Source organism: Dreissena polymorpha, chromosome 6 (genome assembly GCF_020536995.1).
Source record: "Dreissena polymorpha isolate Duluth1 chromosome 6, UMN_Dpol_1.0, whole genome shotgun sequence".
Lineage (NCBI taxonomy): Eukaryota > Metazoa > Mollusca > Bivalvia > Myida > Dreissenidae > Dreissena > Dreissena polymorpha.
Window position 1 is genome coordinate 68276739 of NC_068360.1, and position 17812 is coordinate 68294550.

At 36.3% G+C, this 17812-nt stretch overlaps 1 protein-coding gene across 2 annotated transcripts in view; it reads left to right on the forward strand.

Moving 5' to 3' along the window:
• Positions 1-585: 585 nt before the first annotated feature.
• The window catches only part of LOC127833360 (uncharacterized), a 99829-nt gene continuing 82602 nt past the window's right edge, over positions 586-17812 (forward strand). For both annotated transcript variants that reach the window (XM_052358555.1, XM_052358557.1), the window contains exons 1-2: positions 586-691; positions 15819-15958. In XM_052358555.1, coding sequence (XP_052214515.1) covers positions 15863-15958 — 96 coding nt within the window. In that variant the 5' untranslated portion in view covers positions 586-691; positions 15819-15862. The remainder of the gene's footprint in view (positions 692-15818; positions 15959-17812) is intronic.

Sequence of the window (17812 nt, forward strand, 5' to 3'; positions counted from 1 at the left end):
TTAAGGTTATTATACCCCATGCCTGGTCGTTAGATAAATCACGAACTCTAGATGACATACGCTCCGTGGATAAACATTTCTTCATGAATGTGTAAACAAAACACCAAAAATGTTAATAGCACACAGACAGTTTGGAAGAAACGTTACAAACACCATTTCTGTATCAATTTCCCATGGAATTGTGTACGTGGACATTGACTGCAACACTTACTCAAAATGTACGCGTGATTGAGATTGGGAAATGGTTTGGTGTTCCGATTTTTTTTAATGATTTAAACCACGTTTATAGAATCAAAAGATCTTCTCAGTACCCAGATTCATGATGCTATTTATTAAACTATTATCGCGTTCAAAACTAGAGGTCTCTCATGTTTAATCACACCTAATGTTAGGGATTGCAAAGTTAAGACTTATGTCAAGAAAATAATGGTTTGACATGGATTGTTGGGCGTCTCCATTGCAACCGAAGATTGACGAAATCTATTGTTCTGTTTTGGGTATTATGCTGCCGTTCATATAGGTTACTTCACCTATCACTATTGTCAGCAAAAAGCGGGAACCAGACAAATAATATGTTTTGTTTGGTTAATAAATACTTTGGGTTAAATGGCTTTCGTGTTTTCTTAATTTGTATGCGAAAGTCAACGTTGTTTTAACTGACCGAACTGGATGTAGTACCTCCTTTTCTGTTGTGAGTACACTTCATATTCTATATAATGTGACGATATTCTCTCTCTGTTCTTTCTAGAGCCATCTTCTCAGCAGTGAAAAAGTTCACACGGTCATTTAGTGATTTGTCATTGATTATTTTATACAGATCTTTTCATTGCTTCAATACAAGTTCTTGTATCCTCCAATTACAGTGAATCGAGCGGTTAAGAAACAAGTAAAAAAAATTGTATTATTGAAAACAATGCAGCATTACACGATTTACCTTTAAAGATTTATGTATTTCCCTTTATATCCATGCCAAATTGTTTTAAATGCAATGATATATAATTTATAGCATGTTCATCCGTTATATCGACCCTCTTATTACTCATAACGGGTTTAGCGTGTTTAAAGTAAATAAATAATACATTGATTTTGTATTTGTTTGTTAACCGTATAGGTTTACATTAACCGGACTTACCTCCCTCTGCTGCTCCATGTCATTCGAGCGCTGTCTCATTGTATCGCCACTCGTGATTGGTTGCTTTTTATTATTGGAAAGGGCAAGAGTTCATGCTACAATTCAGTTCGCAAAGTGAAGTACAACTTCTGAACGTAACAGGGGCAAAGAAAAAGTTAAAAGAAGTAACTCGGTTTAGGATATCAAGCAGTTTTTTTAAGTATAATAATCAATTTGTAACAGAAAGCGTATTCAAACATAAAATACCCAATTCAATACACAATTGTAACCGATAACAAAACCGATTTTGTTACAGCCTGTGTCCTTTGGATTGGGAAAATTAGCGCGATAAACCATGAAATTGGGAAAAATAGCGCGATAAACCATGAAATTGGGAAACATTATAAATATGATTATAAGAACAGAATAAAAATTGCTAAGTTCATGTTTGACAGCATTTTTATATTATAAAGTGTTGCTTTCATGTCTTCTTACAACGTTTAGTTAATATCCTTCCACATGGATATTAAACTTGCAATAATCTATAGATTCTTCAATATACATGTACCATTATGATTTAATCATAATCTCTTTAAGAGTATGAATTTAATTCAGGATGTTTTTATAAAGTAAAATATGATATGGTGAAAACATTAACAAATATTAACAAACACGCTTTTGTGTTCTTGCTGTGTTAATGTTGTATTAAATCGAGCTAAAATAATACATTTCATTTGTTTACCTTTTAATATCTTGCACAATTGACATCCTCACTTCAATGCTATTTCACCAAACTATGCAGCGTGATAAACATAATAAAGCAGAATATGCATATGAATCTGAATATACACATATCCACTAACATATAAATCAAATCATGTTTGTCTCTTTCCATTTTTGAACGGTTCTCGTCTTAAATGCTTTAACTTTGTGAACTCCAATTTCCCAACACAGATTTCCGTGACGCACATTCACTGTGAACATTTCTAATAAATATTTGTTGTTGTTCATCTCAAACATAGTATTTTGCGTTAATTGACACACGCATTAAATTATCTGCTAATAACCATGTGATATCCTCTGTTAATTTTAGTGTTATTTATCATTTTTGCTGCTCATCGCAAACTTCTCGTCTGCTTGCCGCCATCTTGGACGTGTGTAAAAACAGGCGTTAACAATCGGATATATTGACTATCGTCGGTATCCTTCGCAATATAGAGAGAGATGTGTGGATAGCAACGTAAAATCGTATTCGGCTACATTCGCGAACATTCGTAAGTCAGTTGTCATTCGGCGAAGACTCGACAAGCTCGATCGGCACTTGTTCTACGAAATTAACGCTAGGCCTAAATGACATTGTAATGTTATTGGCTTAATTGGGAAAATTTGGTCATTTTTTGGGAAATTTTGGTCAGATTTTTTGGAAAAAACGTTATTTTTGCAATTGGGAAGCAGCCGAATATCGGCGGTAATTTTGGGCAAAAAAAATCACTGAGGTTGATTGCGTAGTGTAGTAGTGTAGACGGTGTGATCTGGTTGCACATACAGCACGGAATGTCATCGTCCAATTCTTCATCTGAGTCAGTCAGATCATGAAATTCATTTCGAATGGGATTTATCCCACTTGTTGATGGCCCCTGAATTTCACAAGTTTGTATGGCATTCAAGGTGTCTTGGCTTTCATTATTTTTTTTCAATTTGTTGTCCCGTTGTTTGTGATATTGTTTAAGTTCTGAATAAAACACGTCATTTGTTATTTCTTTTCCACCAGATGACGGCTTCTTCAGCCTCCCATCCTTTTGTTCATCTTTCTTCATGCGACATGAACATTTACACATCGGGCATGCTTTGTTGATAGAACAAAGGTCCTGCGATGTTTTGATGTGTTGTTCCATGAACAGCTTCACTGCTTCTTCTCCGCCTTTTAAAGCCTTCACTTTTCCGATTGGGTTCTTTTCGCGAAAGCTTTTACAAGGGAATAGTTTTTGTTTTGACACAACATCATTTGCATAGAGGAAAATGCCCGACTTTCGGAAAGCCGACTGAATGTTTGCGGGTGTCATTGACTTAAGGTAGGCTTTACTAGCTAGTGCGCATAGTTTATACCTAGTAATTTGCTGCCCCATGTTTTTTGTCAAAAACGATGCGCATTCCGCATTGGAGTACGTTTTGAAGGGTCCAAAAACGCCTACATCCAACGGCTGGAGAAGATGGGAGGTATGAGCAGGTAGCACAGACAGAACTACGTTATGGCTCTTGGCCAATTCAATGGTGTCTATTGAAACATGTGAAGCATGCCCGTCGTATATCAACAATACATGTTGATTGGGATTGGCGTTCATGTTGCCGACGTGTGGAAGAAAGTGGTTTTGGAGAAATTCCTTAAATATTGTTCCATTTATCCAGCCGGATTCGGACATTATGCAGTATGCTCCCGCTGATGCGCTGCTCATTAATGCAGGATTGAATCGCTTCCCCTTGAATATGAAGAACGGCGGGAGTGCATTTCCAATGGCATTTGCGCATCCAATTATGGTCGTTGTGGTGGAACGTGGTGAAGTTATGGTTTGTGCTTTGACACCAACGGGAGCAATAATGTTTGGAGGTCTGTGTTCTGGGGTAATGCCGGTTTCGTCCATATTGAAGATTAAGTGTGGTTTGTCTAGGAGATTGTAAGTTGTCAATGTGTTGAGTAGATTTTTAAAGTAGATGTCAACAGCTTGCGGCGTTGCTGACTTGGCCCGTGCACTCTCCAGCCTCTTAGCTGAAAGCGAAGCAATTTCGTGTTCCCATCTGTGAAGAAAGCCGTAGAGCCAATTGTTGCTCATTGGTTTGTTGTTCTTTTTTCTTCCAAACGAGAAGACCAGGTCGCCTGCCAGTGTTTTTAGCCTCTCATTGGTGAGTCCGTACCCAAGCTGCGCTAGTGTTTCCACGTAATCAACAAGTACCCGCTCCTCATCGAGACTCAAAATAGGGGCCACACCAACTACCGCTTTATAGTGATTCACATGGCCAGACATCCTGTCTCTAAGCGTTGTACGGGGAACACCAAACATTCTGGCTGCCGTTTTAACTTTAACGCCTTTCTCGTGGACTGCTTTATACGCGAGGTTCAATGACTCGATATCATATTGACGCCTCTTTATTTTATTTATTAAAAACCTATTGGGCTTTTCCTGAAAGGAAAATTTTATCTTTAAAATGTGTATTTTGTATTCACTCACTCACTCGCCCAGTCACTCACTCGCCCAGTCACTCACTCGCCCAGTCACTCACTCACTCGCCCAGTCACTCACTCAATTGCCCAGTCACTCACTCACCCAGTCACTCACTCGCCCAGTCACTCACTCTTGCCCAGTCACTCACTCAATCGCCAAGTCACTCCCTAACTCACAAAAGTTTAGTCACTAACCCTACTCATGCACACACTTTTCTCAAAAACAATTTAGATATTTTTGGATTTATGGTCACGTCATAATAAATTAGAGTAAAATGACACAGACAATTTGCGCGTTAATTTTTGGACGTGAATGTGGTGTATTTGAAGCGGTAGATTACAGCTACTGAACTATCGTATACATAAAGCATCTGCATGCAGTGAACAGGCAATTTCAAGGTTAGCCTAGGATGCAAAAAGATTCGCAGAAGTAGACGGTAAATATTTGGGGATTAAAACATTTTAGAGTGATAATTGCGAAATATTTTTTGAAACTCCAGTGTTTTTAATACGATGAAATGTGTTATACCTGTTTTTTACGCATGATTTCAATGTTGAAAGGCAAAATACGTCTGCTTGCAATAAACGAACCGTATTCGGACAACTTCGGATAAGCGCGAGCCTTGATTCTTATCGATTTTCATTACGTGACGATACGATGAGGAGGGGCGATACGATGAGAGAAAGTGTTACATGCTTTTTCCTCATTTTGGTTGTGTCTGTGTTTATTTTCAAGGGCAGTAATGTTAGTGAAACAAAATACGCGGAGCGCAAGAGTGTTTCACTATCCCTAGAGCCGTGTTCTTAATGTAAACACTGTGATCGACATTAGAAGACAATCAATACACGGCAATCATACGATTGCTTTAGCATATTTGCAAACTAGTAATAAACTAATATAGGGCGTTGTCATAGTTCTGGCTACCATAACTTTAAATGTTGCTTTTTATGATTTTTGACTGGCGCGACTTTATAGTTATGGACCAACCCCATTAGGAAAGTCAACCAGAAATTCCCGAACTGTTGACAGTTAACAAAGACCGGTCCAAAACAGCTTTTTAATGGAGTTATTGCATGGCCCAAATCAACCGCTTGATCGGAAAGATTGACATTTTTCACATTTAACTGATATATTATTTCACAAAATACTATCTTAAACATTTAAAATTTATTCTGCTCTTACAAATCGAGAAAAACAGCGATGTGACAGACTTTTTTGAAATGCGAATCTCATGAGATTTCACGGTCATAATTATGACGTTATTTCTAGTAACATACATGTACCAGGGATCATCCTAGCCCAAAATTTTAGGGAGAAGTGACTTCTCCTTCCAATGGTATTGGGGAGAAGTGAGCGGTCCTTTGATCACACGCGTAAAGATACTTAAATATTAATGTTTTAAAATTAATAACCATACATATATCTGAAATAAAATATGCTGAAACACTAACTAAAACTAAACATTTTATTTTAAACTGCCATGATGTTAAAGAGATATTGCTCTCTTAAAAACTGTAAAACGTGTGTTTAATTTGGCCAAAATACACATTTCATTCATATGTAATGACTACTTAAGCCAAGAGCCTGAGGATGTAGGATAAAGGGAATATAGGGCAAAGCCCTAGCATATTGTTCTTTTTTTTAGTCTATCTAGTTGCAATTTCTGGTTAGTACATTGCGAAATATTGTCAACCTGACCATCCGTAACATTGCATGTTTATTCGTCTATCTATAAAAATGTTATAAAGGACGTAAAAAAGTAATTAAAATCAACGAACCATTCGTATCCGAAAACGACTGTCCGAAAACATGTCGATATACGTCTTCTGCACATGCATATCTTTTGACAGCAGAAAATTAAAACCAGTAACCTGTAACCTAGCAAATACGCAATCAATACATTATTTGGTTGACATATTGCTTTAAAATACAATATTGCAGTGCTTTACTTTGCTAATTGATAGTTTAAAATAGCAAGATTACGGACATTAGCAACATCCATAGATTGTACGGGTTTCGGACAGTACCGAAGAGGTTTCATCAGTTACTGCTCATGTCAGTACCAATCAGAAATCAATAATTAAAAGACCGCACAATGTCTCATGGCGATATAATAAACGCATAACAATAACAATACAAATAGTATATATTCGTAATGCTATAATTTATCCCCTTTGCGCACAATAAGTCACTGTTTAGCATTTGGTTATTTCTATTCGATTTTTATCGCATTTGCACATTTTTAACTGATTTTAAATTGGCAATTTATCCCAATTAATTCCGCACTATGCAGCAGTCTCAATTTGCAATTTAACTAACGACAGAGAGTAACTTGTACTCTTAAAAACCTCCCGAACATTTTGTGGGAGATTCTTCAACAATACATGTTTACATGTATGTTCTATGCCGGCCATAGCTTAATTATTTTAAGATTTGTTTTGTTTTATTCGATTATAAATACATAAGTTGATGTAACACACCCGTACATTCTGAAATACCCCAAATTACAATTCTCTCAACTGAGTGTCGCGTTCCGGTAATTCTTATGTTTAAATGGCGTCATTGACTTTTAATGGAATGTTCCCTCAAATATATTATGACTGAAATTTAGCAGTGAGATTCGGACTGTTTTAAGTTGTACAAATCGTCAAGCATAACAATAAATGACCATCATGTGAACAATGGTTGTATTGGTTCCCGGCAGCCTTGACAAATAACAAGAGCCGATTGAAAATCTGTAAATGAGGTCGGGAGCCTGGCATTCTATACATAGATGGTTACGTCGGTAAGACCGGCGTGTACACAATGCCTCAACTTGAATAAACCATGGCGACTTGCATCAGCGGTCAGTGATGCATAGCAAATCCTCTCGCTATCAGTAGTACAGATAACCGATAATTGCACACAGCAAACAATGGCAGTAATAGTGACGGCATTGCGCACACGTGCGGCAGATTATCAAAGGAGAAAATATAAGAAAATGTCTGCGATTTTGTTTTCGCTTTGATGTAATCAGAAAGCGATATCAAGCATCGTAAGGCGACAAAGTCGCCTATATCGCCCTCTAGGATGATCCCTGATGTACCATGTGCTTAAGTGTTTTCAAATTCAGAATGACATTTCCTGGTATTTTTGATTATTCTGGCTTGTTTTGTAAACAAATTGTAGTGTAAATACAAACTCAATGTAAATATTATTTATAACTACCTGATTCACACTGAAATCAGTCTTATAATCCACCAGACGTAAGTTGTTAATCACAAATAATAGATTTCAGAAAACGAAAGTAATGTTTACAATTTCAGCTAAAAATGTCAAGGTCGATCCGAAAGTATCCAAATGAAAACTCGTCACGTGACAAAGCGACAATGGCGTCAAAATTGTAAATTTCAGACTGATGAGAGTTATTTTCATCTATTGTAAGCTGCATTTGAAATATTTGAACCTTAAAATATTCCCTGATGCAGTAATTTATATTCATTCACCAATATATATGTAGAAATGTATCCAAGAAAATGAGCTATCTTTGATTTATAGCATGACATTAATATGTTACGACTCTGGTTGATTTTTGATACGGGGATGGCTTCAGCGTATAGGTACATGTATGTCAATACTATATAAACTGTTCGCTGAAGTTTCTTTAGCTAGCGTTGTCAATGAGTTATGGTCGTTTCGTGCCACTACCAGTTCGTGCCACTGATATTTCTGTTGAAAAGGGGTAGCGTTTCGTCCCACTGATAATATATAGCCGGATGGGTGTGAATAATACCGTGTAGGTGTGAATCAAAACGGGAAACTTTTGCACCTGTGATGGTCACCTCTGTGCCATGTAAAAACAACATTGTTTAATTTCAAGATTATTTATTCTGGTTAAATGTATTCTACCAGTGATTTTTTTGCTTAAAATTACCGCAGATTTTCGGCTGCTTCCCGATGGCAAAAATCAACGTTTTTTCCCAAAAGGCTGACCAAAATTTCCCCCAAAAAGCCCAATTTCCCCCCCCCCCCCAATTTTTTTTTTTTTTTTTTTTTTAAGAAGTTTCTTTTGCCTTATTATTTCTTAACTCTTGATCTCAACTATTTATTTAAACATCCTGCAAAATATATAACTTTAGTCCTTTTTGTCGATGAACAATTCACAAATTTGCAACTTTTATCAATTAAAACAATCCCAATTTGACCAGACTCCTTTTCCCAAAATGGCTAGAAAAACCCCTGAACATGCACTTTTAAACATTTTTAATTCCGTTACTAATAATCATATTTATAATGCTTAATTTTTCCCAAATTCATGGTTTATCGCGCAATTTTTCCCAATTTCATGATTTATCACGCTACAGTAAACTCCACGCGTTTTCCCCAATTTCCCTCCATACTCCGCGGGGATTGACCTGGAGGGAGATTAAGAAAATCCCGCAAGACGCGGCCTTTGCCTGATTTTGGACGCAGCGGTTAACGATCGGCAAAACTGATAAGCCGACGCGTTTTACGAGATAACGATCAATTTAATTTTGTTTGACATCCTGATTTTCAAATAAAATTACATTTATTACAAGTACATCCATGTACATGTAGTATAATGTTTATAATTAAAAAAAACAACCAAGATAGATCGATCCCGACATGGTTGTAGAAGTAGTTGTTGTTGTATAGAAAACTCGTTGATTTACGACATACAAAACGTCGTCTTTTAACTAATACTTACCAATTAATATAAACACAGTTTGCAACATTGTTTTTATTTTGATTATTTAATCCAAAGTTTTCATGTTAGCAGGTGATTTTCTATACTGAACATGTAAACAAATGACCGGGTACCTTAAACATCTCGCAAATCTGTGTGAATTGACAGTTTGACGTAATCAAAGAAAAGCCGCTTCCTGTCTTAAGGCATAACTTACTCAAGTAAACACGTTCAACGAATGCATAATGAATGGTTTTAATTGTCGGAACAAAGTCAATTCTCTGCTCGCTAATGCATTTATTTTCTCTTTGTAGGTAGGTTATTCCATTGATTGCTAAAAGAAGGTGGTAACTATTGAGTTGATAGTTGCATTTAATATTCACAGTTGTATTCTTGATGCGTCGACATTCAAAACAATGTTTACCAGTAATAATGGACCAAATCGGCAGAGTGACATTCACACATGTTAATCCCTTTTGTCAAAACACCGCAGACAGCAGTCTATACCATAGGTCAGTAGACAAGCTCTGCGTGTTTTCATAACGTCAAACACTTTAAATCCAGTTCCGCCCAGATGTCTTCTTTAATCAGTTTACAATACAATTACTGTTAAAATAATTACTCTACTAAAATACCGTAACGATAAAGATTCGGCGTGTTCAATTTGAAATTATTTTGGAGGAAATATCAACTTATTCGCGATATAATTTTGTTAAAAAATACCAAAGAAACTTTAAACCGAAAATCAACAGAATTAAGTGTTCTCTGCGCTACAAAGTTTGTATAAAAAAATCAATACACGCACGCTTTGCAGGAGTATACCTTGACCTTGTACATTGCAGCATAATTTTCGCGCTTTTGTTGGGAAATATACATGATGACTGTATATTGGAAGCATTTGTAAAGGTCATGTTAACATTAAAAATCGTAGTGTGTTTCGGATTACTACTTCTTATTCTCATTTGGAAATTGTACGGAACATTTATTCTTGTGTTATATGTGTTATGATTTAAATATTAATTTGTCAAATGTCTTATATTCATTCATATTGTAGACGTACCTGTGAATTAAAAAACATAATTTTTATACGTATTAATTTTCTATACAATTATCTTTTTTATAAATGTACTACAGTATTAAAACAATTTATTATAACAATGTTTTAATTTTTGGAGTGCCCAGTAGCACACTGCTAACGCGGCGTTGCGCGGCGGTCACTGATAAGAACGGAAATTGTCTGCATTTACCGACTAGGCTAAAGTAATACACGCCGCAGGAATTAGCGAACGCGGCGTAACGCCGAGCGTTTTATCGAGTTCACCTCGCTCTCTCAACGCCGTGTGAACACTCGCTAGCAGAAAAAAACCCGCGGAGGGAGCGCGTTTTTTGGGGAAAACGCGTGGAGTGTACTGTAATTTTCCCAATTCAAACAGCGCAAGCTGTAACAAATTAAAGCAAAAAAAAATATCACTGCCTACATGTGATTTTTCATAATTTAAGATCTATTATTAAATATAATAATTTAATAAAATGTATTTAAGTTTTAAGATTTATCGCCCTTTGCCTCATATGCTATTGCGAGGCCTTCGTTCACCACCTTCCGATAGACGCGCTGGTTCCAATGGAACACACAGCACTTCAGCGTCGCTGTGGGGTACATCTGGCGAAGCGCCTGCCATGCAGCAGAAAAAAAACAAAAACACAAATCGTATAGTAATAGTTATTACTACTCTCTTTATCTCGAAGTCGGCTGGAACAAGAAAAAATATCGAGATAACGAAAGTTCAAGATATCCGATTAGGCGTTTTCAAATAAAAATGAGACGAAAATTTACCTTGCTTTTAACATCAAATACCTGCTAAGTGGTCTAACTAAAGCCGTCACCGTGTGGCATAATACTCTCTACTTCCCTATATATTACTTGATATATACGCGTTTTTACGAGGCAAGATTAATTTTGCTTCATAATTTAAATGCTTAAAATGACGATTTCAGTATTACAGAATTGCATGTGGTTGTAATTTTTCTAAACTGTTGAGTTAACATCCGGTTATGTTGCTATTTAAAGTTATGATGCAATTGACGTCCAATCAATACGAGGGTTTTCCATAAAACAATTATTCTTTCGGCAGGCTGTGTATTAATTGCAGTTAATTGATGTTAAAGTGACAGTTAAAGTGACAGGCCTTACTCAAGTGTTAATGGCTAACGACCATTTACTAATTGACCATTAAAGGGATCTTTTCACGTTTTGGTGAAATTGAAAAAAAGTTGTTTTAGCACGCAAATTTTCGTTTTAGATATGATATTTGTGAGGAAACAGTAATACTGAACATTTACCATGGTCTAATATAGCCATTATATGCATCTTTTGACGATTTAAAAACCTGAAAATTATAAAGCGTTGCAACTCGAAACGATTGAATAATTTGGAGACTTCTGTTGTTGTCGTTTAATTTTGTGAAACTACAAAGATTGCTTATATATACTATAAAATACGTCTTTCAGACATACTTGGCAGGATGGCCGAGCGGTGTAATTGGTTTCTACTTCAGGACTCCGGGGGTCACTGGTTCGAGCCCTGCTGCGGGCTACTTTTTTTTCCTTTTTTAAATTTTATTCTTGATGTTTTACTCGAGCTTTTTAGATCCAATGTTTACATTTATCAATCTAAAGCATTTAATGACAATCTTCAAAACTTGCCTTCCAAAATCTGTGAAAAGGCCCCTTTAAAGGCCTGGGTCGCTAATTAATTGTTTGCAATTCGCTACTATAACATTGGAATGCCTTTAGCGGCACATGCTGCAAATTAATAGTTTGCGAGTTGCTAGTAAAACATAAGCTTTTCTAAAAGTAAATGACCAACATTTTATTATTATGCCCCCCTTCGAAGAAGAGGGGGTATATTGCTTTGCTCATGTTGGTCGGTCGGTCTGTCGGTCGGTCTGTCCGTCCACCAGATGGTTGTCAGACGATAACTCAAGAACGCTTGGGCCTAGGATCATGAAACTTCATAGGTACATTGATCATGACTCGCAGATGACCCCTATTGATTTTGAGGTCACTAGGTCAAAGGTCAAGGTCACGGTGACCCGAAATAGTAAAATGGTATTTGAATGATAACTCAAAAACGCATAGGCCTAGGATCATGAAACTTCATGGGTAGATTGATCATGACTTGCAGATGACCCCTATTGATTTTGATCTCACAAGGTCAAAGGTCAAGGTCACGGTGACCCGAAATAGTAAAATGGTTTCCGAATGATAACTCAAGAATGCATACGCCTAGGATCATGATACTTCATGGGTAGATTGATCATAACTCGCAGATGACCCCTATTGATTTTGAGGTAACTAGGTCAAAGGTCAAGGTCACGGTGACCCGAAATAGTAAAATGATTTTCGGATGATAACTCAAGAACGCTTTTGCCTAGGATCATGACACTTCATAGGTAGATTGATCGTGACTCTCAGATGACCCCTATTGATTTTCAGGTCACTAGGTCAAAGGTCAAGGTCACGGTGACCCGAAATAGTAAAATGATTTTCGGATGATAACTCAAGAACGCTTTTGCCTAGGATCATGACACTTCATAGGTACATTGATCGTGACTCGCAGATGACCCCTATTGATTTTCAGGTCACTAGGTCAAAGGTCAAGGTCACAGTGACAAAAATCGTATTCACACAATGGCTGCCACTACAACAGACAGCCCATATGGGGGGCATGCATGTTTTACAAACAGCCCTTGTTTCTTTATTGAAAATAAATTGTATTATTGTTCATTCATGCTTTCTAATTATTTTTAAATGTAATACATATACATGATGCATAAAATAAAATACTTCATGTTTTATATTTATTGGACATAATGAACATGGTGCCTAAAATAAAAATAACAGCACTTTATGTTTTATAATTATTGAACACAATGCACTCTGCAAACATAACATAATTATCGTTAACACTATTGTAATTTGCTCATCAATATACACCCCATTATGATTCACACCTATACGGTATTATTCACACCATTCTGGCTATATAACATGTACATGTATTATCAGTGGGACGAAACGACCAATCCCTCCCAGCCCCTTCCTACACAAATATCAGTGACACGAACTGGTTGTGGCACGAAACTACCATCACCCTTGTCAATTGTTAAATCTTTCACATTTTCATGAACTATTGTGGTGTTTAAACTTTGAAACCTGGATTTATATAATTATTCTGCAAGCACACCACATCATGTAAGTTGTTTTTAACCAGGTTTTCCGAAGGAAAAAACTGGTTATTAGATTGGCGAATGCGGGCGGGCTGGCGGGCGGGCGGAACAAGCTTGTCCGGGCCATAACTATGTCGTTCATTGTCAGATTTTAAAATCATTTGACACATTTGTTCACCATCATTGGACGGTGTGTCGCGCGAAATAATTACGTCGATATCTCCAAGGTCAAGGTCACACTTTGAGTTCAAAGGTCAAAAATGGCCATAAATGAGCTTGTCCTGGCCATAACTATGTCATTCATTGTGAGATTTTAAAATCATTTGGCACATTTGTTCACCATCATGGGACGGTGTGTCGCACGAAAGAATCACGTCAATATCTCCAATGTCAAGGTCGCCATGACTAAAAATATATTTTTTTAAAAAACAAACTTACAAAGGGGGTTAATTTTGTTTGTTCATTTCAAAAGTTCAGTTTGAGTTTTCTCCCTTTATCAGATTTTTTTTTCACAATGAAAACCTGGTTTTGTGACAATTTTGTCCCTTGTTATAATTTGTGCTTTAGGGATTTATTCCTGATATTTTTGCGTTTGTTAATGCCAAAAAATAGTTTATGTGACTCATACTACTGATTAAACTTCTGGATTGCAGATGATGAGTTTACAGTAAGAAGTCATGAGGGTTATTGCTTTTAAATTGGATGGGTACTACATGTATTATGAATGAGTTGTGCTTTTCACTATTTCAAGTTTCAACTATGGGACCGGGGCCTTTTTGTTTGGCAAAAATCACGTTGTTTTGACTAACCTTTACAAATTCAGATGTTTTCAACATAGAAGTGTTTAGGGAGATGAACAAAATATTTATAAAAAAGATGTGCAAACCTCCAATTGGGAATCTTAGAAAATTATTTTGGGAAAATATATTATTTTTGAGATTGGGAAAGACAATGTTTTTGGGCCCAAACTTTGATTTAAAAAGCATATTGTATTTTGTATGCCCCCGAATCGAAAGATCGGGGGCATATTGTTTTTGGTTTGTCTGTCTGTCATTCATTCATTCATTGTGTGTGTCCCAAAACTTTAACCTTGGTTAAAGTTTTGCAACAACTTGCATTATTGAAGATACATGTAGCAACTTGATATTTTGCATGCATGTGTATCTCATGGAGCTGCACATTTTGAGTGATGAAAGGTCAAGGTCATCCTTCAAGGTCAAAAGTCAAATATATGGCTCAAAGCGGCGCAATAGGGGGCATTGTGTTTCTGACAAACACATCTCTTGTTTATGAAAGATATTCAATTAAAACATTGTTCATGTTCTCAAAAGACATTTGTATTTTTACTGAAGGTCATTGGCCACAGACCTCTTACATCAGTGTTTTTTTTCACTTACAGGGGAATGGTGGCGGGGCCCGTCCAAAGGGGAAAAAATGCGTCGTTTTTTAGGAAAAGGGGAAAATTAAAAATTCACTTGTTTATATGTAATGATATTTATTATATTATTACACATGCATGTATGAATATAATATTCACAGCTGAATGTCTTTGTCCTTTTTCTTAAAATTAAAATAAATATCAATGATTTTTTCAACATTTAAGTTTCAGACAGTTCAGCTTTCATGCACAGTCTCAGTTTTCTTAGCCATTTTGAGTCTAATTTGGGATCTTTTAAATCGATAAAATGGCAAATTTGAGCATTTTTAATCAATAAAATGGACCAAATAGGAATGATTTTATTAACAAATATTGACACAATATAGATACATCAGGCCTTTACTTTGCCATTTTGGGAGAAAAATGCAATTAATGTGAAAAGTCCACTGATTTGGGAAAAACTATTTAATACAACTCTTTATAATAATTCAAAATAATATAAATTATAGCTATATACTTTGTTAGTTGTTTATGAAATAAATTTGAGATATATTTATCATGATTATGAGACAGTTCTTTCTAAAAAAATATTTTTTTTTTTTTTTTTAAACTTCTGGAGGGGATTTTTTTACAAAATTGGGGAAAAATATATACTCTTTTTTGAGGGGAATGGGGACAAATATCGGCCCCGAAATTGCCATAAAAAACACTGTTCATGTACCTGTTACAGTTATGAGGCATATTTGACAAAAAATTAAATTTATCAAAGCAAGATAACTGTTTAGTGCACTCTTGTTGAACTTGAAGGATGACAGTCGCAATATCACAATGTATATGTGTCCTTGGTTTTGTTATATCTCATTTTTATGCCTCCGAAGGAGGGCATATAGTGATCGGACTGTCCATCATTTTTGGCATGCATGTGTATATGGACAAGGCCTTTCCATACGCACACAAATTTTTACCCCTGTGACCTTGACCTTTAACTTAGGGTCCGCGTTTAGGTTTCAAAATCTGCGTTTAGGTTTCAAAAAAAGCTCATAACATCTATCAAGCATTTATAGGGGGCATAAGTCATCCTATGGTGACAGCTCTTGTTCATGACAGGAAACCTTTCACCGCGAAGTAAAAATAATTGTGCCAGTTTTGTCAACTTTTCTGTCATGTCATTTTAGATGTGTCTTTGGGATTGCAGGACATACTGACTGGTATGGCTGGACTGTGGTACCACTGGTAACGATGGAGAGTCTGCTGGAAGACATGGAGGACGTGGTGGCCCCTGATCTGTCAGCTGAGGCCACAGACTGGTGCACCAGTTGTCAGGCCCTCAAACAGGTCTCCTACTTATATAGGCTCACCTCCTATATATATATTTATGCCCCCTTCGAAGAAGAGGGGGTATATTGTTTTGCACATGTTGGTCGGTCCGTCCGTCGGTCTGTCCACCAGATGGTTTCCGGATGATAACTCAAGAACACTAAGGCCTAGGATCATGAAACTTTATAGGTACAGTACACTCCACGCGTTTTTCCCAAAAAACGCGCTCACTCCGCTTTTTTTTCTGCTAGGGAGTGTTTACACAGAGTTTGAAAGCGAGGTAAAACGCGGCGTTCTGCCGAGTTCGCTAATACCCGCGGCGTGTATTACTTTAGCCTAGTCGGTAAATGCAGACGATTTCCGTTCTTATCAGCGACCGCCGCGCAACACCGCATTAGCAGTGTGCTACTGGGCATGCCAAAAAATAAAAACATTGTTATTAAAAAATTGTTTAAATACTGTATAAAAATAAAGATAATTGTATAGAAAATAAATACGTATAAAAATTATGTTTTTTAATTCACAGGTACGTCTACAATATGAATTAATATACGACATGTCAAGCGTTTTGACAAATTAATATTTAAATCATAACACATATAACTTAAGGATAAATGTTCCGTAAAATTTACAAATGAGAATAATAATAAGTAATCCGAAACACACTACGATTTTTAATGTTAACACGACGTTTACAAATGCTTCAGTCATCGTGTATATTTCCCGACAAAAGCGCGCGAAAATTATGCTGCAATGTACAAGGTCAAGGAATACTCCTTCAAAGTTGCGTGTATTGATTCTTTGATACAAACTTTGTAGCGCAGAGAACACTTAATTCTGTTGATTTCGGTTTAAAGTTTCTTTGGTATTTTTTAACAAAATTATATCGCGAATAAGTTGATATTTCCTCCAAAATAATTTCAAATCGAACACGCCGAATCTTTATCGTTACGGTATTTTAGTAGAGTAATTATTTTTACAGTAATTGTAATGTAAACTGATTAAAGAAGACATCTGGGCGGAACTGGATTAAGTGTTTGATGTTATAAAAATACGCAAAGCTTGTCTACTGACCTATTGTGTAGACTGCTGTCTGCAGTGTTTTGACAAAAGGGATTAACATGTGTGAATGTCACTCTGCCGATTTGGTCCATAATTACTGGTAAACATTGTTTTGAATGTCGACGCAATTAGAATACAGATGTGAATATTTAATGCAACTATCAACTCAATAGTTACCACCTTCTTTTAGCAATCAATGGAATAACCTACCTACAAAGAGAAAATAAATGCATTAGTGAGCAGAGAATCGACTTTGTTCCGACAATTAAAACCATTCCTTATGCATTCGTTGAACGTGTTTACTTGAGTAAGTTATGCCTTCAGACAGGAAGCGGCTTTCCTTTGCTAACATCAAACTGTCAATTCACACAGATTTGCGAGACTTTTAGGGTCCTTGGTCATTTGTTTACATGTTCAGTATAGAAAAAACACCTGCGTACATGAAAACTTTGGATTAAATTATCAAAATAAAAACAACAGTGCAAACTGTGATTATATTAATTGGTAAGTATCAGTTTAAAGACGACGTTTGTTTGTCGTAAATCAACGAGTTTTCTATACAACTACTTCTACAACCATGTGGGGATCGATCTATCTTGGTTGTTGTTTTTTTAATGGTATATTATATATATAGATAAATAAATATATATATGTACTCGTAATAAATGTTATTTTATTTGAAAATCAGGAAGTCAAACAAAGTTAAATTGATCGTTATCTCGTAAAACACGGAGTTTCCCCACGTTGCCAACGCTGCAGGCCGCCGCGTCGGCTTATCAATTTTGCTGATCGTTCAACGCGGCGCGCAGG